The sequence below is a fragment of the Phocoena sinus genome, chromosome 11, assembly GCF_008692025.1.
Source record: "Phocoena sinus isolate mPhoSin1 chromosome 11, mPhoSin1.pri, whole genome shotgun sequence".
Taxonomy (NCBI): Eukaryota; Metazoa; Chordata; class Mammalia; order Artiodactyla; family Phocoenidae; genus Phocoena; species Phocoena sinus.
This window is the reverse complement of record NC_045773.1, coordinates 25,428,652-25,453,505: the sequence shown is the minus strand read 5'-3', so window position 1 is coordinate 25,453,505 and position 24,854 is coordinate 25,428,652. Positions and strand designations below refer to the sequence as shown.

Genomic DNA, 24,854 nt, shown 5'->3' with positions numbered 1-24,854 from the left:
GAAATCCAGGCTCTCCCAGGACTCTGGGACAACTTTCCTTCCCTACTTGATGGTCTGCTTTCCCATCTGCCCTCCGCTTAATTTCCTTCTTTCTCGTCTCTCCCTGGCTATATACCGTGACTTAAATGTTACCTTTCTGCTTCCCTCCCCTCAGCCCGGCTCTCTCTAAATCATGCAGTCATTTAGACCTTCTGCCGTAATTATACGGCATTTAAAAATACCCAGATGATACAGAAAAGGAGAAAGAAAAGGTATTTTACTGGTGTCCCAGCTCCTTCTGTGATGGGACATCTAGCTGGTTATTAATAAGATTTTAGATAACGTTCAGCCTCCTCAGCTAAGTATTTTACATGATACTTTTAAAAGAAAACTGAATTAACCAACAAATTATTTTGATGATATTTTTGGGCCAAGTCACCAAATAACTGGCCACTCCCTGTGAAAATGTGACATAAAATTCAGGTAGAGTTTCGGGATTCTCAAGATCAAAGGTTCTTTGGGCGGGGGCAGATGAACCCTGGAATCGGTGTGCAGCATGTGGTGTGTTTTGCTTTTTCTGGGGTGAGGGACCATAGCTTCCGCCCTTTCTCGCTTGCTATTAAAACCCGTGTCTCTTTTTCTTGGTGTCTCCTACGCTGTCGCTTTAAGCCACGTGGCTTGCCGCTCCTGTAACTTTTCCAGGGGGAAGGCTCCCCTTGACGTGGTCCTAGAGTGAGCAGGGAACTGGCCCAGCCACAGGCATGCAGAGCATCCTTAGGCTTTGCTTTCCAGCTGGCTTAAGACCTGCAAATACTCTGCGTACGTTTCTTCCTTCTCTGGCTGCCGCTGTTCAAATGCCCAAAGATGCAGTGGATGCCAGGCCAGGGGAGCGCAGGGCTAGTCTGAGGTGTTTCACGCATGGATAGATGGCTAATAAATGCTGTCTGTCCAAGCTGTGGGTACCTTAGAGTATCTAACTCAGTGCTTGCACGCCCTGACCTCAGTGTGGACTAATTTAAACAAGGCTGTACTTCTGAGAAGGCAAGTGCTAAGACACTTTCCCCTTACCAGCGACAAGCAAAAGCTGCCCAGTGCCCACTTACGTGGGGGACGCAGTGGGAGACAGGTGTTGACAGATGGAAATGAGCCCCAAATATGGTCAGGTTTTATTCAGAGGCCTCCAGAGCTCTGAAAAGAACCCTTCAGTAGCTGTTAAGAGCATCCTGAAAATGTTGAGTGCCTCCGGCTTCCTTAATCCATTTCAGGCCAGAGCTGTGAAGTGTAAGAGGCTCTCATCGCTGGGGCGGGGAGAGAGGAGGGGAAGGTCTTATGGTTGACTCTCCATGCCTTGGTGCCATGTGCATGTTTCATCATGAGTGCAGATTACTTTTCTAACTTGAAAATAACCATAAAGCAAAATGAAACAATAAGAATGTGGGCTTCTTGCGCTAGTGATACACGTCGGGCCCAACCAGGGAAATGCACACATGGGCCAGGGCTGATGGAGCCTTCTTCTCCAATAGGGAGCACACAGAACTCTGCAGGTGATGGAGGCCCCAGACAGAAGGCAAATCTTGCTGTGGCTTTGGCATTTTACTAGAAGCTTTTCTAGAGGGAATTCTGGTCCAGTTCCTTGGGCATCACTCCCCCTTGCAGAGTCCCTTCCCATGATCCTGCTATCTGTACAAAGTCCTGTCTCCATCCCTCTAATCTTTGCCTATAGCTTGCAGATTTTTCAACTCACGGTACACCTGAAAATTTGCAGATGTCTGGAAGGCTTTTTAAAAAAATTTTCTCCCTATCTCTTCTTTTGGGGGTTAATATTAAGGTTATGGTAAAGCCACAGGAGGAACATTATGCAAGTCTCAGAAAGAGACCAAAACTCTTTCAGTGTAATAACAACACACCAAATCCAGCTAAGATGAGCATGTCAACCTTGGCAGTGTGACAGGCACACGAACTCCAGCAAGAGGAGTGACCGAGAAGCAAGCCAGAAACCAGGAAGAAGAGGCCGCCAGGAGGCAGACAGGTGAATGGTCCCAGGGACAGAGGCCTGAGGAGGGAGAGAGGCCAGAAAGGAAGGCTCTCCCTTCCTGAGAGTCGGGGGGTGGCCTTGTGCAGCAACCCAGAGAACCAGAAGTTAGGGACCATGCCTTTCAAGGCACTGGGAGGGGTGAACTGAACAGAAGAGAGGAGCCCCCCGGACACACCTCCCTCCACCCGCCTTGGTATCTGAATGGGTTGGAACCTATGCGTCAAACCCAAAGCCAAGGACTATTTTGAACACTCATCTGGACTTCCCATGTTCCTGGATGGGCAAGAGTAAATCTATTTCTAATGATCGAGACCACATCTCCCCTCCTTCCTTTGAGAACATACCAAGAACAGGTAGGGCTGGTATAGAGCACAGCGTCTCACCCTCAGCACCCCTGACATTTGGCCTCAATAGCTCTCTGTTGTGGTGCTGTCCCGTACACTGTAGGAGGTTTAGCAGCACCCCTGGTCTCTACCCACCAGATGCCAGTAGCAGCCTACCTCCCCTGGCTGCGACAACCAAAAATGTCTCCAGACAGCGCCAGATGGTAGGGAGGGGAAGGCAAATTCACTGGGGTAGAGTGAAGGATGGGGAGACATAGTTAGACAGGGCTTTAGGAACAGTTTTAGTGCAGAAACAATTCAACACCCAACAAACACATCATCTAAATGCAAATATTCATCCCATTAAAACGTGAGATTGCTGCCCTGTTGAACTCTAACGAGACGCCAGTAATAGCAAAAGCACCTTTGCTATGAGCCCAGATACGTCCCTTTCACATCTCTAAATTCCCTGGGGCAAATGACAACTCGTGTTGATGTTACAGGTCTTTCAGTATTTGAAAGTATCAGGAGGTTTGAAAATATAGTCATGTGACTGTTACTACTGGTTTATGAATAATGAAAAGCATCTAGGGAGGCACTGTGCACAGGAGGAGATAAGGAAAAACAGACACTTCAGATTCCTTGGATATTATGGAAAACGATTTCATTCCTCTGGATCAGAGGTTGTTAAATGGGCAACCAACATCTGGCCCACAAAAGTGTTTGGTTTGACCCACACAGTGTTTTAAATAAATAATCTGAGTCCACATTTTAGGATTAGGAGCTAGCACAGAAAAGTCCAAAGTTTTGTCCTCTCTTGAAACATCAGGTTTGGTTACACTGGACCCACATTTCTGCATGGCCTCTGTTGGAGTGGAAAAGAGCCTGTTCCCCTTACACATCATGTGCTAGGTAGTCACAGTCCCCACCATTCCCTATTGCCTCCCTGATGCTAAGACATTTTTGTGTCATACTTAACTTTCTTCAGGCACCTACAGGAAACATATGAATTTGCAGTGTCTGTAAGAATTCATTTCTAATCATACTATTAGGACATTAAAGGGAATCACAGGACGTAGAGTTGAGAGGAGCGTGGATACCATCTTATGCACCCCCCCCCCCACTCTGCACCTGTAGGACTCTGGCCCAGGAGGGCTGAGGGACTTGTTTGAGGGCTCCCAGTTCTCAGGGATAGAACTGGCAGGTGGGTGTGAGTCTCCCACATTCCTGCCCTCATCACTCTGTTGCCGTCAGGCCATCGCTGACCTGAAGGCAGATCCAGAATCCCCAGAACTGTACCTCTGACCATTCTCCTGTGATCCAGACATACTCGCAGGGCTGCAAGCCACAGCTCTCGCGATCCACAGGTCGTGTGCTCATGTCACAGTGCATGCCGTGAACCTCGTCACCTTTGTCCTCACCCACACATACCACCTTGCGGTACCTGGAGCCTTTGCCACAAGTCTTGGTGCACTGTTAAAGACAGACAAAACAGGTGGTGACGTGGAAAGATAACAGATGATTTCTTATATCCTGTTACCATAATGATTTATTTTCCTTTCTATATACTCTTTAAGACTGCGAGATCTCTGAGGGTACGCATTACTAGAGAACTCATTATTTTACCCCCATTACTTAACAGTGTAACATAGAAGAACAAAGCTGACTACATACTGGATTTATTCCTTTAGCTCTAACCCTTGTTTTCTGTTGCCTGTGCTTAGTCATGCTGGCTCTGCACCTTTTGTAAAAGAATGTTGCCTACAGCCTGAAATGTACAGGACAGCCTATTCTCAAGGCTCTGACCTTTAAGAAGCCTGAATTCTAACTCTGGTAAGATGGTTCTTTGGGACACTAGTCCACCAACTTCTCTGTCTGCTGCTGGCTTTCTGAATAAAATTGCTATTCCTTGCCCCAACACCTTGTCTCTCGATTAAGTGGCCTGTCATGCAGTGAGCAGCATGAACTTGAACTCGGTAACAATAACACTGTTCCTGTCATAGCGGTCAGCATTCAATAAGTGGCTGTCTGAATGAAGCAGTGAAAGTGTGAATGAATGAATTTCAGGTTTGGAAAGGACCTTAAGGCCTGACTACTTCACCCATTCAAACAAACGCTGAATCTCTTTAAAACTTATGGCCAAAGGGTGTCAAAATACCTCTAGAGTCAGGGAAGTTATTCCCTGTCCAGGTGGCCCATTTCATCTTACAACATGGAACTAAGCCTGTCTCTTTGCCAAATCCAGCCTGTTGTCCTACTTGTCGATTCCAAGGGAGCATACAGAACACATTTTGTTTCTCACAAATAACCCCCTTCAGGGACTTGAGGAGAGATTTCCTGTGGCCCCTAGAGCCTTTTCTCCTCCAGGGGGAACTGCTCTCACCCCTTGATCATCTGGCCAATATTCACCAAGTTCCTAAGAAGTGTCAGGCCCTGTGATGGGTCTGGAAGAACAGGAGCAGACACAAACAGCACAAACCCTGCCCTCAGAGAGGAGCTGTATTTTAGTAGCAAAGACAGACGTTAAAGATGTAGACAGCTAGGCAGCAAGATTTAGCCATTACTATAATTTCCATTTTTCAGATGAATAAACTGGGACTTAGCCTAAAGAACTGATTCCTGGTTATCTATCTCTTTGTCAGGTGAATGGCATAGATATTTTTTATTCCCATAAACCAAGTGGAGAAAATAGAGCAAGTGGTATGTTTCATTCTAGGATGATCTCTGTGCTGACCACAAATTTCTTACCTTTTTTGCTTTCACCAACAGAAAACCCCACTGTAGAAGTTTTACCTTAGTTATCTGTGTTGTTAAAGTTCTCCCAAAGCCTGTGCTATCTGAAGCACCTGCGTCACCCAACATTTCAGGACTCCAGATTACATAGGAAAGTCACTGTAACCAACCTGTGTCAAGGACAGCTTAGGTTTCCTTTAACCAGGGATTACAAGCTGTTGCCCATGGGCCTTATCCAACTACTGTGAGCTGTCATTGTTGTTCACATAATGTCTCTTAAACGTTTTCCTTCTAGCCTTTATAGGGAGGGCCTTAGACCCCACCTCTTTTTTGTCTCTCACAAGCCTCCTTCTTTTATTACCCAAAGCATCCCAAAGGCATTTGACTTTGGAATCCAACTTAACTCAGAAATGTCTTTCCTGATATACTTCTTGCCTTTCTTTTTCTTTCTTTCTTTTCTTTTCTTTCCTTTTTTTTTTTTTTTGGTAGCAAAATACACGTAACATAAAATTCACCATTTTAACCATTCTGAAGTGTACAATTCAGTGGCGTGTAGTCACTGGTCATGTTGTGCGATCGTCATCACTATCTACTTCCAGAATATTTTCATCACCCCCAAAGGGAACCCTGTACCCATGAAGCAGTCACTTCCCATTTCCCCCTTCCTCCCAGTCTGTGGCAACCACCAATCTGCTTTCTGTCTCTATGGATTTGCCTGTTCTGGGTATTTCATAGAAATGGAATCATCCAGTATGTGGCCTTTGGTGTCTGGGTTCCTTCATTTAGCATAATGCTTTCAAGGTCTTGCCACATTGGATCAGTACTTCACTCCTTTTCATGGCTGAACACTCCATTGTATGAATACACCACATTTTGTTTATTCAAACGTTAATGGCATTTGGGTTGTTGCCATCTTTTGGCTATATTATGAAGAGCGCTGCTATGCACATTTGTATGCAAATTTGAACACCTGATTTCAATTCTTTCGGGTATATCCTTAGGAGTGGGAATGCTGGGTCATCTGGTATAACCATGTCTTTTGTGAGATGCTTTGTTCTTTCAGAAAGTAGTAGGGATGTGTATGTGGTCGTGTCCTGGTATTGTAAACCTGTGGTTGTGTCCTTATCATTCGCAAACTTAATTCAAAACTTCTGCTGCTTGGAAGCAGATCTCTACATCTAGAGTATGGAACCATTTACAATTTTTGTGGGGCACAAATATGAACAGAAAACAGTGTGAGATGAGCACAGAGAAGCAGATCCTTTCCCACCAGTGTAGGAGGCTGGCTGAGCTCAGCTCTGACTCAGCAGTTCTGGGGGTTTCTCTTCCCCTGGAGGATGCTGGGAACCATCGTGAAGGAATAATGTTTCTGTTTCTTCATTAAAAAAAGCCAAATGAGGCCCTGAATGTTACAAAACAAAACAATGGTTAATCTGTGATGTGTAGATCTATGCAGAAGACATACTTAACTCCCCACAGAAAAAGTAATTCCTTAGAAAATCAGGACTTAGGTGACTCAGAGAAGATCATTGATTACTGAGCAGCCGACCTGGACTAAACCTTCCAGTGTCCTCTTTCATTTTCACTAATCCTTAGGGCTTTAATCTGTAGCAATAAGTAACAGTTTAGAGCAGAAAGCAAGGATTACTAAATACTTTCTGCTTGTTAGGTGTTTTTCCCTTGGTATTAAACAATGGTTAACTAACATAAAAACTATTTTGCCAGTGGTGGCAAAGGGCGTTGGGAAGCCTTACTTTGAATATAACTTTTAGAAAAATTAAACTAAGTAAATAAGTGACTTGCCCAGTGGTTTGGAATGAGTCAATAGCAGCTTTGAAAATCACTTAGCATGGCTTTTCTCCTGGAGTTTTAAATCCTAACCAGAGCACATGGGCTAGGTAATCAGAAAGCAAATCCAGCCCATACTATAGGATTTTATCAGCTTTCAGTAATATCACTTCTCCCACCCACCTAGGATTTATGACTCCTTCCTCCGTCCTGGAATATGATCTGGAGTGTTCTGAAAAACAGCTGGAGAAGCTCAACTAAGCTTATTTTAATTTACAAAAGATTTTTCTCCAATTTCATTACAGATTTTAGAAAAAAACTATACCAAGTATGGAAGTCACACCACCAGCATCTCTGAAATTCAGCACACCTGTAATTCAGAAAGCAAATATCACAGCCCTGGGTTAACTTGGGTAACTTACCCATTGTCCCACGGGCTACGTGTGCCTGTAAATGTGCTAAAACTAACAGGGGAAAATAACTTTTTTAATTTGAGGGTGAGGAAGATCTAAAATAAAATATTTTATTTAGCTAGGTTGGTTGGCCACAGGGTAATGGTCTAAAAAGGGTCACTTAATGCAATGGGTAGAAACTGTCTTTCCTTAAAGACTGCAAGCAAGTTGCTTTACATTTTTTTTGGTGAGATGCACTAACCATGGAGGGAAGAAAATCATTCTTCATATTCACCTGCTCAACCTTTAAGGTTGCTGATTTTCTCCATGGATGAAAGGGTGTGTTGCGTCCTTACTAGGGCCAGGCTACCGTTGTCGGATAGTGTGTGGACAACCAAGTCAAAGAACAAACGGGGAGCCTGACAGCATAGCGTCCTGCAAGTGCTACGCAGAGTCTTCGGCTAAAAGGAACAGGAAGTGCACATCAATTTATCTAACATTGCTTTAAATTAAAAAAAGAAAAAGCAGCCTTCAAATTACCAATGGGTTCATTTTAAAAGTCAGGTATTTGGAGTTTGGACATCTTTGCCCCATAATAGTATACTTGCAAGGGAAAAAGGGAGACATAATACTATGGAGACACTTTGTAACTTTAAAGTCATTCACTCATTCAACCAATACAAGCACACCTCAGAGACACCGCGGGTTTGGTTCCAGACCACCGCAATAAAGGGAATATCGCATTAAAGCGAGTCACGTGAATCGCTTGGTTTTCCAAGGCATATAAAAGTTATATTTACACTATAATCTCCTAACTATGCAATAGCATGTCTTAAAAAATGTACATAATTTAAAAATACTTTCTTGCTAAAAAAAGCTAACCATCACCTTAGCCTTCAGCAAGTCCTAGCAGTGACATCAAAGATCACTGATCACAGGTCACCGTAACAAATATAGTAGAGAAAAACGGAAATATTGCGAGAATTACCAACGTGTGACACAAAGTGAGGAAATGTTGTTGGAAAAAGTGGCAGCAACAGACTTGCTCAACGCAGAGTTGCCACAAACCTTCAATTTGTAAAAAAACAAAACAAAACAAAACCCACAGTACCTGCAAAGCGCAGTAAAGTGAAGTACAATAAAACGAGGTCTGCCTATTTGCAATGGGCCAAGTTCTGTGCTGGGCATGGGGTTACAGCCCTGACATCTTCCTACTCACCTTCTCTCTCTCTCTCTCTCTTACGACACCCGGGGTGGCTGTTCCTCCCAGCTGGGGGTTCATGTGTCAAGACAGTCGGCTAACTGGTGACCCCTGGGGTTTAGCACTCAGGGCCGCCGTGTATGGCTGTTGTGAGCAAGTATGAGCTTCATAACAGAGAGTGTAATGGAGGTGGAAGCCATCAGGGTATCTGCAGCTGTGACAGCGATAAAAGAGGAAGGACCGGGGGTGGGAATCCCCACAAGGCTGAAAGCGGTGCGCGGGCAGCGGTGGAAAAGGAGAAGCCGAGGTAACTTGGCACACGGGAGATGGGGGGCACTCTCGGGGGCGGGCTCAGCATGCGTGGCTGGAGGTGGATGTCAACGGGGAAGTGGGGCAGGGAAATGATGACAGCAGTTGGGGGTCCTTAGAGCCTTCGGTTTGAGATGGGGATTTCAGAAGGTGGGCAGAGGCCAGGTCACAGAGGGCCTTGTAAATGTCTTACGCTGCTTAGGAGAAAATCCAAACTCTTGCCCTGGCTTACAGAACACGTCATAACCTGGGTGCTCCGGCACGTCCAACCTCATTTCAGCCTTCCGGTCCCTTTGCTGACTCTGCTCCCAACGTGCTGTGCTTTTGTCCACAAACATGCTGGGCTCTGTCCTCCCTCTCCCTTCTACCTAGAATCACCTCCTTTTGCCCTTTATCACCAAGCACCCTAGAGAAGGTGGGACTAGCCTATCATTCTCTGTCTCTATCTCAGCACCTTGTTGTTGTTTTCCATCACAGCACTTTTCACAATTGGCAATTCCATATAACACATGTGTTTGCTTGTCTTCTGTCTCTCTCACTTGATCATCAATCCCACCACAGCAATTGCACATTTTCTATTGCATCCCTAATGCCTAGTGCCTGGCACTTTGCAGGTGCTCGACAAAGATTTGTTGAATAAATTAATAAGGGCATGAGTGATAAAGAGTTAATATCTGGCCCTTGTTCACACATCAAAACCCAATCACTCCCTACTGTAAACTTCATAAAATCTTTGTAACCAATTGACCTGAAGCTCATTACTAATTTTTCTGTGCTAAGAAGATGAACTTGGGAATCATTCTACAACTGATCTCAATGAAAGTTTTTAGAATCCAAATATGTACTAGAGTGGTCCAAGTCCCTGCACTGGGTCAAAGAGCCATGGGGTGGGCAGTTCTACAAAGGCCATAGCTTGTCCATGGCAATGTGACAATAAAGTAAAACAGCTGTTCGTACTGGGAAAACAGTTTGTTCTAAAAGACATTGTAGAGTGCTGTGATTCTAAACAGTTAAAGAAGAAAGGCCATCAATTAGCAGGCTTTGTTCTGTAATGCCTCGCTTTTTCCTTCCCTCCCTCCCTCCCGCTCTCCTTCCTTCCTTCCTTCCCTCTCTCCACCCATTATTTTGTCCCTCCATTCATTCATAAATTCATTCATTCACCAAGTGTCTTCAATGCTGTAGGTACTGTGCTAAATGCTGGGGAAAACTCTGGTGAACAAGCTTTCTGACCTCCAACAGCTGATAACCTAGACAAGAAAAGCAGGCAACAACAATTCAGAGTGCTAGCTGCTGAAGCAGAACATTTTCAGGGTGATAGAGCTGACTCTATCACCCTGACTCAGTCATTTGAGGGGAGGTGTGATTTTTCAAGGCCTTCTGAAAGGATGTGACATCTTGATTCAGGCCTGAAGGATGAGCAAGAGTCACTGATGTGAGGGAAGGTTCAGGGCAGCCACTTTGTGACACAGAGGTACCAGGGAGGAAAGAGAGTATTCTGGGTAAAGGGAAAAAAAGAGTATTTGCAAGAACTGGGAGACTTACTCCTTAAAGCAAAGAGATGCATAACGTACATACTCACAATTCAAGCTGGATGAAAAAACCCCTGCAGCTATAAGTAAATTCACAGTCAGATTATAATACTATCAATAAGTTTTTTACGATAGTAGTTTTCAAAAGAATTAAAAGGTCATGTATTTTTTTAAACTCAGTCTCGTGAGCATAATAATTCTAAAGTGAGTAAAACTGAGCAGTGAAAAGCTATTTGCCCAAAGTTGGCGGGTGATCTTAAAAGCCCAATATTGTGATACGTGGATAAGCTGAAGTGCTGGTCATCATCTGAATCCTCCATCAGGGGTCCACTGTACCAAAGAGAACTACCATTTTGGAAGGCCTAAAATATACTAGGCACTGCACTGAATCCCTCACTTAATCTCACTTAATCCTCACTATGACATTCAGCAAAGCCTGCCATACAATTCCCATTTTGCAGATGAGCTAACTGGAGCCCAGAGATTTGAGGTCAATTTGCCAGAGCCACACACTGAATGGTCTTTTGTTTACAACACTCTGCTTTTAGGGCATAACAAATGGGACATGAATGTCTGGAAAGAGCCTTTTCCGCTTCTCTAATAATTTTTCTCTGCGTCTGAAAGTCCAGGCTCTATCTTACGATATCATGAATGAACACTGATGCTCCTTCCCCTGCACAGTCAACAGGCCCCTCAATGAACAAAAAAGGTCCTCTGAAGTACTCCACCAAGACTCCCCACCAACCTCATGGCTTAAGGTCTGATCGTCAACCAACTGGACCAAGAATTTCATCTTCGGAAGTGGGTGGAGGTAGTCACCAGTACAGAGAATTATACTTTGATGCCAACTCTGCTGAAACAGTCTGGCCAAGCCAATAAAAATAGAAGAATGCACCTTAGGTGCATGTCGACATGGGAAGCAGTGGAATATAAAGGTTCAGAGCGTGTGTTCCAGAGGTCAGGCTGCTGGGCTTCAAATCCCAGCCTTATTACCTAGTGATTCTGTGAACCTGGGTGAATTAAGCTAGCTAAGCCTCAAGCTACCTCAACTTTAAATGAGGATAAAAATTTAATTACGACATCAGAGAGTTATGGAAAGGTTAAATGAGGTCCTCCATATAAAAATATTCAACATAGTGCTTGACCCATAGCTTAATAAACAATGACATGTATTATTTTTATTATCATAGTATCAGGGCCACTGTATAACTCTAGAGGATGCCCCTCACATTGTAGCCTATGGGAATGGTACCCCTGGGGTTGTGCAGTGTACAACCTGTGTGACTGTGTATGACATCCCTGATGATCATGCTACTGTGGGTATGTGGAACTCGTGCTTCTCAAGGTGGACACTTGGATTATTTCTCATGAAGAGGAGGGTGCCATGTGCTATGTGCCTGGTGTGAAATACATCTTGCCAACAAACAGATGGGTTTTTAATAGTGTCCAAGGGGGGAAGCAAAAAGGAAAAATGCACACTCAGAAAGCAAGCAACAGCTCTGAGTTAGTCGCAAAGAATGGCTAAGAAGAAGAAAACCTCCCATATGGGGTGGGGTGGGAGTCTCCAGCATCCGATTCACTGAGCTCTGAGACTGCCCTGGCATCTCACTGATGTCAGCTCAAGGTGTCACTAGATGAGGGGAAGAAAGTCAAGACATGTGCATGCAAAAAGGGCATATCAGGTGAAATGGTAGCAGAGTTGAGTGGGTACAGAGGAGGTGAGAACCAGAATGGAGGTGAAGCCTGATTAAGGGGAGCCTGAAGGGTGCTGTACTATCAAGTGACCACCCAATGTACTGTTTAACAAGGACGCTTTTGATCATGGAAGTAGGGGCAATTAATAATTACACCAGGCCTACCCCATGTATAAACCAGGACCGCTGTAGGCAAATAGGACCAGGGGCAAATCTGAAGATGGTTGCCCAGCTGCTAGCAACATTCCCTCGAAGCCTTGTGGATGTGGGGACGTTTGAAGAGAGGACTACCAGCATGCTTTGCAAATCAGGAACAACGGGTTCTAATGGGGCTTCTCCCTCCCCCATCCAGCTGCCCGGCACCTCCCTCTGGCCAATGCAGTCTCACGTGAGGGCCTCCCACAGTCCTCCAACCTCCCTCACCACCCAGGTCCACTGGCCTCAAACTCTCTACTTCCGGTTCAGGCAGATGAGAAAGCATGTTGGCAGGAGGGCAACTATCTGATCCACTTTTCTTGCTGCTCCCCTCTGGTCAACTTCTAAATTTAGCCACAGGTCAGGCTATCTCACTAGGTCTCCTGTTCTTATACAGAGCTTGAGAGCAATACTTGAGGAAGGATTTAGAAAGATCGATCTGCATGGCACAGACAAAGATGTAAATTTCTAGGCACATTTCAGATGATCAGAGAAGAAGATTTCCTCAGTGCATATTTGGCTAGGTTTCTAGTCTTTGGGATTCAGAAGGAATTGTCAATGGAGCTTGCAGTTTCCCAAATGGCACTAGCATTTTTAAAAGTTGGCTAAAGCATGAGCTGTCAGCTGAGACTCACTTCTGAACACTCTCTTGCTTTGTGCTCCTTGGAGCAGTCACACAGGGTTGAGTTTGGCATGACATGAAGATGGAGGGAGCAGGCAGTGGTAGGTCTGAAGCAAGAATTACAAAGAGAATCAAGTGGTAACACACAGGCAGAGAGGGATGAAGACACCTCTTCGTCCTTCTCTATCTGACTCTGTCAATCCCCAAACCACTCGATTATTTCTAATTTTCTCAGAACACCTTTGCACACTTATCATTATTCCCACTTGGCCAATGGCAAACTCACAGTTCAGAAAATAAAGCATCCTTGTTCTAAGTCACACAGCTGAAATGCGGCCGTGCTGGTATATGAACCACGTCTGTAAAATTCTACAGCCTCTGGGGGTTCCCAGTAACTTTTGTGGCTAAAGTACAATTAATTTGAAATGTAACTGCTTTAGCTATTCCTCCCTGCCACAGTCTGGTGGAAGTAAAAACAAAAAAAACCCCACCAAACTTTAGAAGGAAAATGAGCAAAAAAAAAAAAAAAATTGAGTAGACAGAGAGGGTGAGGTCCTAAAGAAAAGAGATGACTGAAAACAATGGAACTAATCCATCAGGAGGGTGAAGGAGAGGGAAGAACAGAGCTGGAAGGCTGAATACCTAAAAGGGTTAAGAATGCAGTTGTAAGAAAACAAACCCCATTTAAAACTGCATCAGAAAGAATAAAATACCTAGGAATAAATTTAACCAAGGAGGTGAGAGATCTGTACATCGAAAACTACAAGACACTGATAAAAGAAACTGAAGAAGACCGAAATAAATGGAAAGATCTTCTGTGCTCATAGACTGGAAGAATTAATATTGTTAAAAGGTCCATACTGAGGCTCCGGCTTTGGAGGTCAGATCCCAGGGAGAGCACTGGGGTTGGCTGCGTGAACACAGCCTGCAGGGGGCTAGTGCACCACAGCCAGCTGGGAGGGAGCCCAGGGAAAACTCTGGACCTGCCTAAGAGACAAGAGACCAGGGTGCGTGAGGAGAGGGGATTCAGAGCACCGCCTAATCGAGCTCCAGAGACAGGCGCGAGCCGCGGCTACCAGCACGGACTCCAGAGATGGGCATGAGATGCTAAGGCTGCTGCTCCCGCCACCAAGAAGCCTGTGTGCGAGCACAGGTCACTCTCCACACCTCCCCTCCCGGGAGCCTGTGCAGCCGGCCGCTGCCAGGGTTCCGTGATCCAGGGACAACTTCCCCGGGAGAACGTACGGCGTGCCTCAGGCTGGTGCAACGTCACGCTGGCCTCTGCCGCCGCAGGCCCGACCCGCACTCCGTGCCCCTCCCTCCCCCCCGGCCTGAGTGAGACAGAGCCCCCGAATCAGCGGCTCCTTTAACACTGTCCTGTCTGAGCGAAGAACAGACGCCCTCAGGCGACCTACACGCAGAGGCGGGGCCAAATCCAAAGCTGAACCCCAGGAGCTGTGCGAACAAAGAAGAGAAAGGGAAATCTCTCTCAGCAGCCTCAGGAGCAGCGGATTAAAGCTCCACAGTCAACTTGATGTACCTGCATCTGTGGAATACCTGAATAGACAACGAATCATCCCAAATTGAGGAGGTGGACATTGGGAGCAACTGCAGACTTGGGGTCTGCTTTCTGCATCGAATTTGTTTCTGGTTTTATGTTCATCTTAGTTTAGTATTTAGAGCTTGTTATCACTGGTAGATTCCTTTATTGATTTGGTTGCTCTCTTCCTTTATATATGTATGTATATATATATATATATATATGTTTTTTTCCTTTTTCTCTTTTTTTGAGTGTGTATGTGTATGCTGCTTTGTGTGATTTTGCCTGTATAGCTTTGCTTTTACTATTTGTCCTAGGTTTCTGTCTGTCTCGTTTTTTTTTGGTATACTTTTTAGCGCTTGTTATCATTGGTGGATTTGTTTTTTGGTTTGGTTGCCCTTTCCTTCCTTCCTTTCTTTTTTCTTTCTTTTCTTTTCCTTTCTTTCTTTCTTTTTCCTCTGTTTTATTACTTTAAAATTTTAATTTTACTATTTTTTTAATTTTAATAACTTTAATTAATTAATTAATTAATTAATTTCTCCCTTTTCTTCTGAGCAATGTGGCTGACAGGGTCTTCGTGCTCCGGCCAGGTGTCAGGCCTGTGCCTCTGAGGTGGGAGAGCCAAGTTCAGGACATAGGTCCTCCAGAGACCTCTTGGATCCACGTAATATCAAATGGTGAAAGCTCTCCCAGAGATCTCCATCTCAACGCTAAGACCCAGCTCCACTCAGCGACCAGCAAGCTACAGTGCTGGGCACCCTATGCCAAACAACTAGCAAGACAGGAACACAACCCCACCATTAGCAGAGAGGCTGCCTAAAATCATAATAAGGTCACAGACACCCCAAAACACACCACTGGACACAGTCCTGCCCACCAGAAACACAAGATCCAGCCTCATCCACCAGAACACAGGCATCAGTCCCCTCCTCCAGGAAGCCTACACAACCCACTAAACCAAAGGTACCCACTGGGGGCAGACAACAAAAACAACGGGAACTACAAACCTGCAGCCTGCAAAAAGGAGACCCCCAAACACAGTAAGTTAAGCAAAATGAGAAGACAGAGAAACACACAGCAGATGAAGGAGCAAGGTAAAAACCCACCAGACCAAACAAATGAAGAGGAAATAGGCAGTCTACCTGAAAAAGAATTCAGAGTAATGACAGTAAAGACGATCCAAAATTTTGGAAATAGAATGGAGAAAATACAAGAAACGTTTAACAAGGACCTAGAAGAACTAAAGAGCAAACAAACAACGATGAACAGCACAATAAATGAAATTAAAAATTCTCTAGAAGGAATCAATAGCAGAATAACTGAGGCAGATAAGTGAACTGGAAGATAAAATAGTGTAAATAACTACCACAGAGCAGAATAAAGAAAAAAGAACGAAGAGAATTGAGGACAGCCTCAGAGACCTCTGGGACAACATTAAACACACCAACATTCAAATTATAGGGGTCCCAGAAGAAGAAGAGAAAAAGAAAGGGACTGAGAAAATATTTGAAGAGATTATAGTTGAAAACTTCCCTAATATGGGAAAGGAAATAGTTAATCAAGACCAGGAAGTGCAGAGAGTCCCATACAGGATAAATCCAAGGAGAAACACGCCAAGACACATATTAATCAAACTATCAAAAATTAAATACAAAGAAAAAATATTAAAAGCAGCTAGGGAAAAACAAAAAATAACATAGAAGGGAATCTCCATAAGGTTAACAGTTGATCTTTCAGAAGAAACTCTGCAAGCCAGAAGGGAGTGGCAGGACATATTTAAAGGGATAAAAGGGAAACACCTACAACAAAGATTACTCTACCCAGCAAGGATCTCATTCAGATTCAACGCAGAAATTAAAACCTTTACAGACAAGCAAAAGCTAAGAGAATTCAGCACTACCAAACCAGCTTTATAACAAATGCTAAAGGAACTTTTCTAGACAGGAAGCACAAGAGAAGGAAAAGACCTACAATAACAAACTCAAAACAATTAAGAAAATGGTAATAGGAACATACATACTGATAACTACCTTAAATGAAAATGGATTAAACGCTCCCACTAAAAGACACAGTCTGGCTAAATGGATACAAAAACAAGACCCGTATACATGCTGTCTACAAGAGACCCACTTCAGACCTAGGGACACATATAGACTGAAAGTGAGGGGATGGAAAACGATATTCCATGCAAGTGGAAATCACAGGAAAGCTGGAGTAGCAATTCTCATATCAGACAAAATAGACTTTAAAATAAAGACTATTAGAAGAGACAAAAAAGGACACTACATAATAATCAAGGGATTGATCCAAGAAGAAGATATAACAATTGTAAAGATTTAAGGACCCAACATAGGAGCACCTCAATACATAAGGCAAAGGCTAACAGCCATAAGGGGAAATCGACAGTAACACAATCACAGGAGGGATGTTAACACTCCACTTTCACCAATGGACAGATCATCCAAAATGAAAATAAATAAGGAAACACAAGCTTTAAATGATACATTAAACAAGATGCACTTAATTGATATTTACAGGACATCCCATCCAAAAACAACAGAATACACTTTCTTCTCAAGGGCTAATGGAAAATTCTCCAGGATAGATCATATCTTAAGAAAACTGAAATTGTATCAAGTATCTTTTCTGACCACAATGCTATGAGACTAGATATCAACTACAGGAAAAGATCTGTAAAAAATACAAACACATGGAGGCTAAACAATACACTACTTAATAACCAAGAGATCACTGAAAAAATCAAAGAGGAAATCAAAAAATACCTAGAAACAAATAACAAGGAAAACACGACAACCTAAAACCCATGGGATGCAGCAAAAGCAGTTCTAAGAGGGAAGTTTATAGCAACACAATCCTACCTCAGGAAACAAGAAACATCTCAAATAAACAACCTACCCTTACACCTAAAGCAATTAGAGAAAGAAGAACAAAAACACGCCAAAGTTAGCAGAAGGAAAGAAATCATAAATATCAGATCAGAAATAAATGAAAAAGAAATGAAGGAAACAATAGCAAAGATCAATAAAACTAAAAGCTGGTTCTTTGAGAAGGTAAACAAAATTGATAAACCATTAGCCAGACTCACCAAGAAAAAACGGGAGAAGACTCATATCAATAGAATTAGAAATTAAAAAGGAGAAGTAACAACAGACACTGCAGAAATACAAAGGATCATGAGAGGTTACTACAAGTAACTATATGCCAATAAAATGGACAGCCACGAAGAAATGGACAAATTATTAGAAAAGCACAACCTTCCAAGACAGAACCAGGAAGAAATAGAAAATATAAGCAGACCAAACAGAAGCACTGAAATTGAGACTGTGATTAAAAATCTTCCAACAGGGCTTCCCTGGTGGCGCAATGGTTGAGAGTCCGCCTGCCAATGCAGGGGACACAGGTTCGTGCCCCGGTCTGGGAAGATCCCACAGGCCGTGGAGCGGCTAGGCCCGTGAGCCATGGCTGCTGAGCCTGCGCGTCCAGAGCCTGCGCGTCCTGAGCCTGTGCTCCGCAACGAGAGAGGCCACAACAGTGAGAGGCCCGCGTACCACAAAAAAAAAAAAAAAAAATCTTCCAACAAACAAAAGCCCAGGACCAGATGGCTTCACAGGCGAATTCTATCAAACATTTAGAGAAGAGCTAATACCTATCCTTCTCAAACTCTTCCAAAATATTGCAGAGGGAGGAACACTCCCAAACTCAAACTACGAGGCCACCATCACCCTGATTCCAAAACCAGACAAAGATGTCACAAAGAAAGAAGACTACAGGCCAATATCACTGATGAACAGAGATGCAAAACTCCTCAACGAAATTCTAGCAAACAGAATCCAACAGCACATTAAAAGGATCATACACCATGATCAAGTGGGGTTTACCCCAGGAATGCAAGGATTCTTCAGTATACGCAAATCAATCAATGTGATAAACCATATTAACAAACTGAAGGAGAAAAACCATATGATCATCTCAATAGATGCAGAAAAAACTTTTGAAAAAATTCAAACCCATTTATGATAAAAACCTTCCAGAAAGTAGGCATAGACGGAACTTACCTCAACAAATAAAGGCCATATATGACAAACCCACAGCCAACATCGTTCTCAATGGTGAAAAAACTGAAACCATTTCCTCTAAGATCAGGAGCAAGACAAGGTTGTCCATACTCACCACTATTATTCATCATAGTTTTGGAAGTTTTAGAGACAGCAATCAGAGAAGAAAAAGAAATAAAAGGAATCCAAATTGGAAAAGAAGTAAAGCTGTCACTGTTGGCAGATGACATGATACTATACATAGAGAATCCTAAAGATGCTACCAGAAAACTACTAGAGCTAATCAATGAATTTGGTAAAGTAGCAGGATACAAAATTAATGCACAGAAATCTCTGGCATTCCTATATACTAATGATGAAAAATCTGAAAGTGAAATCAAGAAAACACTCCCATTTACCATTGCAACAAAAAGAATAAAATATCTAGGAATAAACCTACCTAAGGATACGAAAGACCTGTATGCAGAAAATTATAAGACACTGATGAAAGAAATTAAAGATGATACAAATAGATGGAGAGATATACCATGTTCTTGGATGGGAAGAATCAACATTGTGAAAATGACTCTACTACCCAAAGCAATCTACAGATTCAATGCAATCCCTATCAAACTACCACTGGCATTTTTCACAGAACTAGAACAAAAAATTTCGCAATTTGTATGGAAACACAAAAGACCCCGAATAGCCAAAGCAATCTTGAGAACGAAAAAAGGAGCTGGAGGAATAAGGCTCCCTGACTTTAGACTATATTACAAAGCAACAGTAATCAAGACAGTATGGTACTGGCACAAAAACAGAAAGATAGATCAGTGGAACAGGATAGAAAGCCCAGAGATAAACCCACGCACATATGGACACCTTATCTTTGATAAAGGAGGCAGGAATGTACAGTGGAGAAAGGACAGCCTCTTCAATAAATGGTGCTGGGAAAACTGGACAGGTACATGTAAAAGTATGAGATTAGATCACTCCCTAACACCATACACAAAAATAAGCTCAAAATGGATTAAAGACCTAAATGTAAGGCCAGAAACTATCAAACTCTTAGAAGAAAACATAGGAGGAACACTCTATGACATAAATCACAGCAAGATCCTTTCTGACCCACCTCCTAGAGTAATGGAAATAAAAACAAAAATAAACAAATGGGACCTAATGAAACTTCAAAGCTTTTGCACAGCAAAGGAAACCATAACCTAGACCAAAAGACAACCCTCAGAATGGGAGAAAACATTTGCAAATGAAGCAACTGACAAAGGATTAATCTCCAAAATTTACAAGCAGCTCATGCAGCTCAATAACAAAAAAACAAACAACCCCATCCAAAAATGGGCAGAAGACCTAAATAGACATTTCTCCAAAGAAGATATACAGAATGCCAACAAACACATGAAAGAATGCTCAACATCATTAATCATTAGAGAAATGCAAATCAAAACTACAATGAGATATCATCTCACACCAGTCAGAATGGCCATCATCAAAAAATCTAGAAACAATAAATGCTGGAGAGGGTGTGGAGAAAAGGGGACACTCTTGCACTGCTGGTGGGAATGTGAATTGGTTCAGCCACTGTGGAGAACAGTATGGAGGTTCCTTAAAAAACTACAAATAGAATTACCATATGACCCAGCAATCCCACTACTTGGCATATACCCTGAGAAAACCAAAATTCAAAAAGAGTCATGTACCAAAATGTTCATTGCAGCTCTATTTACAATAGCCAGGACATGGAAACAACCTAAGCGCCCATCATCGGATGAATGGATAAAGAAGATGTGGCACATATACACAATGGAATATTACTCAGCCTTAAAAAGAAATGAAATTGAGCTATTTGTAATGAGATGGATAGACCTAGAGTCTGTCATACAGAGTGAAGTAAGTCAGAAAGAAAAAGACAAATACCGTATGCTAACACATATATATGGAATTTAAGGGAAAAAAATGTCATGAAGAACCTAGGGGTAAGATAGGAATAAAGACGCAGACCTACTGGAGAACGGACTTGAGGATATGGGGAGGGGGAAGGGTGAGTTTTGACAGGGCGAGAGAGAGTCATGGACATATACACACTAACAAACGTAGTAAGGTAGATAGCTGGGGGGAAGCAGCCGCAAGGCACAGGGATATTAGCTCGGTGCTTTGTGACAGCCTGGAAGGGTGGGATGGGGAGAGTGGGAGGGAGGGAGACGCAAGAGGGAAGACATATGGGAACATATGTATATGTATAGCTGATTCACTTTGTTATAAAGCAGAAACTAACACACCATTGTAAAGCAATTATACCCCAATAAAGATGTTTAAAAAAAAAAAAAAAATTAAAAAAAAAAAAAAAAAAAAACCTTCCAGAAAGTAGGCATAGACGGAACTTACCTCAACAAATAAAGGCCATATATGACAAACCCACAGCCAACATCGTTCTCAATGGTGAAAAAACTGAAACCATTTCCTCTAAGATCAGGAGCAAGACAAGGTTGTCCATACTCACCACTATTATTCATCATAGTTTTGGAAGTTTTAGAGACAGCAATCAGAGAAGAAAAAGAAATAAAAGGAATCCAAATTGGAAAAGAAGTAAAGCTGTCACTGTTGGCAGATGACATGATACTATACATAGAGAATCCTAAAGATGCTACCAGAAAACTACTAGAGCTAATCAGTGAATGTGGTAAAGTAGCAGGATATAAAATTAATGCACAGAAATCTCTTCCTATATACTAATGATGAAAGATCTGAAAGAGAAATTAAGGAAACTCTCCCATTTACCACTGCACCAAAAAGAATAAAATACCTAGGAATAAACTGACCTAAGGAGACAAAAGACCTGTATGCAGAAAACTACAAGACACTGATGAAAGAAATTAAAGATGGTACAAACAGACGGAGATATATACGATGTTCTGGGATTGGAAAAATCAACATTGTGAAAATGACTATACTTCCCAAAGCAATTTACAGATTCAATGTAATCCCTATCAAACTACCAATGGCATTCTTCACAGAACTAGAACGAAAAATATCACAATTTGTATGGAAACACAAAAGACCCCGAATAGCCAAAGCAATCTTGAGAAAGAAAAACGGAGCTGGAGGAATCAGGCTCCTTGACTTCAGACTATACTACAAAGCTACAGTAATCGAGAAAGTATGGTACTGGCACAAAAACAGAAATATAGATCAATGGAACAGGATAGAAAGCCCAGAGAGAAACCCACGCACATATGGTCACCTTATTTTTGATAAAGAAGGCAAGGATATACAATGGAGAAAAGACAGCCTCTTCAATGTGGTGCTGGGAGAAGTGGACAGCTACATATGAAAGAATGAAATTAGGACACTCACTAACACCATACACAAAAATAAACTCAAAATGGATTAAAGACTTAAAGTAAGGCCAGACACTATAAAACTCTTAGAGGAAAACAGGCAGAACGCTCTATGACACAAATCACAGCAAGATCCTTTTTGACCCACCTCCTAGAGAATGGAAATGAAAACAAAAATAAACAAATGGGACCTAATGGAACTTAAATGCTTTTGCACAGCAAAGGAAACCATAAACAAGACAAAAAGACACCCCTCAGAATGGGAGAAAATATTTGCAAATGAAGCAACTGACAAAGGATTCCAAAATTTACAAGCAGCCCATGCAGTTCAATATCAAAAAAACAAACAACCAATCCAAAAATGGGCAGAAGACCTAAACAGACATTTCTCCAAAGAAGATATATGGATTGCCAACAAACACATGAGAGAATGCTCAACATCACTAATCATTAGAGAAACACAAATCAAAACCACAATGAGGTATCACCTCACACCAGCCAGAAGGGCCATCATCAAAAAATCTACAAAGAATAAATGCTGGAGAGGGTGTGGAGAAAAGGGAACCCTCTTGCACTGTTGGTGGGAATGTAAATTGATACAGCCACTATGGAGAACAGTATGGAGGTTCCTTAAAAACCTAAAAATAGAACTGCCATACGACCCAGCAATCCCACTACTGGGCATATACCCTGAGAAAACCATAATTCTAAAAGAGTCATGTACCACAATGTTCACTGCAGCTCTATTTACAATAGCCAAGACAAGGAAGCAACCTAAGTGTCCATCGACTGATGAATGGATAAACAAGATGTGGCACATATATACAATGGAATATTACTCAGCCATAAAAAGAAACGAGGGCTTCCCTGGTGGCGCAGTGGTTGACAGTCTGCCTGCTGATGCAGCGGACACGGGTTCGTGCCCCGGTCCAGAAAGATCCCATATGCTGCAGAGTGGCTGGGCCCATGAGCCATGGCCACTGAGCCTGCACATCCGGAGCCTGTGCTCCACAACTGGAGAGGTCACAACAGTGAGAGGCCCACGTACCGCAAAAAAAAGAAACGAAACTGAGTTATTTGTAGTGAGGTGGATGGACCGAGACAGAGTGAAGTAAGTCAGGAAGAGAAAAACAAATACCATGTGCTAACACATACATATGGAATCTAAAAAAAAAAAAAAAAAAGGTTCTGAAGAACCAAGGGGCAGGACAGGAATAAGGACGCAGACGTAGAGAATGGACTTGAGGATACAGGGAGGGGGAAGGGTAGGCTGGGATGAAGTGAGAGAGTGGCATGGACAGATATACACTACCAAATGTAAAATAGATAGCTAGTGGGAAGCAGCCGCAAAGCACAGGCAGATCAGCCCGGTGCTTTGTGACCACTTAGAGGGGTGGGATGGGGAGGGTGGGAGGGAGGGAGATGCAAGAGGGAGGAGATATGGGGATATATGTATACGTATTGCTAATTCATTTTCTTATAAAGCAGAAACTAACACACCATTGTAAGGCAATTATACTCCAATAAAGATGTTAAAAAAAAAGGAAAAAAGAAAAAAAAATTGCATTATCTTTCATATGTAGCTTTAACCTATTTAATTAGAGTCCTAATTTACTTTTTTTAAGGGGGGGAAAAACACACACACACACACACACACACACACACACACACACACACACACACACACACGGTCCATACTACCCAAAGCACCACATGCAAAAGAATGAAACTGGACTCCAATCTTACACCATACCCCAAATTAACTCAAAATGGATTAAAGACTTGAATGTAAGACCTGACCACAAAAGTCCTATACATAGGGGTAAGCTGCTTGACATCAGTCTTGGCAATGAGTTTTTGGATCTGACACCAAACCAAAGGCAGCAAAATCAAAAATAAACAAGTCGTACTACATCAAACTAAAAATGGGCAAAGGACCTGAATAGCCATTTCTCAAAAAAAAAAACCATACAAATGGCCAACAGATATATATGAAAAAGTGCTCAACATCACTAATCATCAGGGGAATGTAAATCAAAACCACAACGAGATATCACCTCACACCTGTTGGAATGACTATTACCAAAAAGACAAGAAACAACAAATGTTAGCAAGATCCTTGCTAACAGAACACTTATGTACTGTTGGTGGGGATATAAGTCGGTGCAGCCACTCTGGAAAACAGTCTGGAGGCTCCTCCAAACTTAAAAATAGAACTACCATACGATCTAGCAATTCCACTTCTGGGTGTTTACCTGAAGGAAATAAAATCACTAACTCGAAAAGATATACTCACCCCCATGTTCACGCAGCATTATTTACAATAGCCACAATACGGAAACATCCTAAGTGTCCAATGATGGATGAATGGATAAAGAAAATGTGATAGAAAGAAAAAAAGAATATATGAATATAATTCAGCCATTAAAAAGAAGGAAATCCTGCCATCTGTGACAACACGGATGAACCCTGAGGGCATTATGCTAAGTGACATAAATAGACAAATACTGTAGGTCTCATTTATATGTGGAATAATCTGAAAACAAAACAAAACAAAACAAACTCAGAACAGATTGCTGGCTGCCAGAGGTGGGGGGAAGGCACAGAGTACGTGAACAGGTAAAGGTGGTCAAAAGGTACAAACTTCCAGTAGTAAGAGAAATAAATCCTAGGGATGTAATGTACAGCATGGTGACTACAGTTAACAATACTGTACATTAAACTTGGAAGCTGCGAAGAGAGTAGATCTTAAAAGTTCTCATCACAAGAAAAAAAAATTGTAACTCTGTGAGGTGATCAAAGGTAACTGTGACATAGTTGTTAATACTAAGTACACTTACTGTAGTAATCATTTTGTAATATACACATATGTCAAATCACCAGGTTTTCACTTAAACTTAATACAGCATTATATGTCAATTATATCTCAATAAAAACGGGGAAAAGTGGCAACGCCGTTAGCATTTGCATAAAAAAAAAGGAAAAAGAAAGCAGTTGCAATATCTCATAATGGTTTAAGAGACTTAACTTAGGATCAAGCCTTGCTTCTTCCACCTACTAGGTGTATAACGTTTGAACAAATGACATTGGCCCTCCAAACCTCAGT

The 24,854-nt window shown here is 42.4% G+C and overlaps 1 protein-coding gene across 1 annotated transcript in view; it reads right to left on the bottom strand.

Moving 5' to 3' along the window:
• The window catches only part of ADAMTS9 (ADAM metallopeptidase with thrombospondin type 1 motif 9), a 172,844-nt gene that overhangs the window by 24,034 nt on the left and 123,956 nt on the right, over window positions 1-24,854 (bottom strand). Inside the window, exon 31 of the mRNA XM_032648471.1 lies at window positions 3,637-3,810. Within this exon, the coding sequence (XP_032504362.1) occupies window positions 3,637-3,810 (174 nt within the window). The remainder of the gene's footprint in view (window positions 1-3,636; window positions 3,811-24,854) is intronic.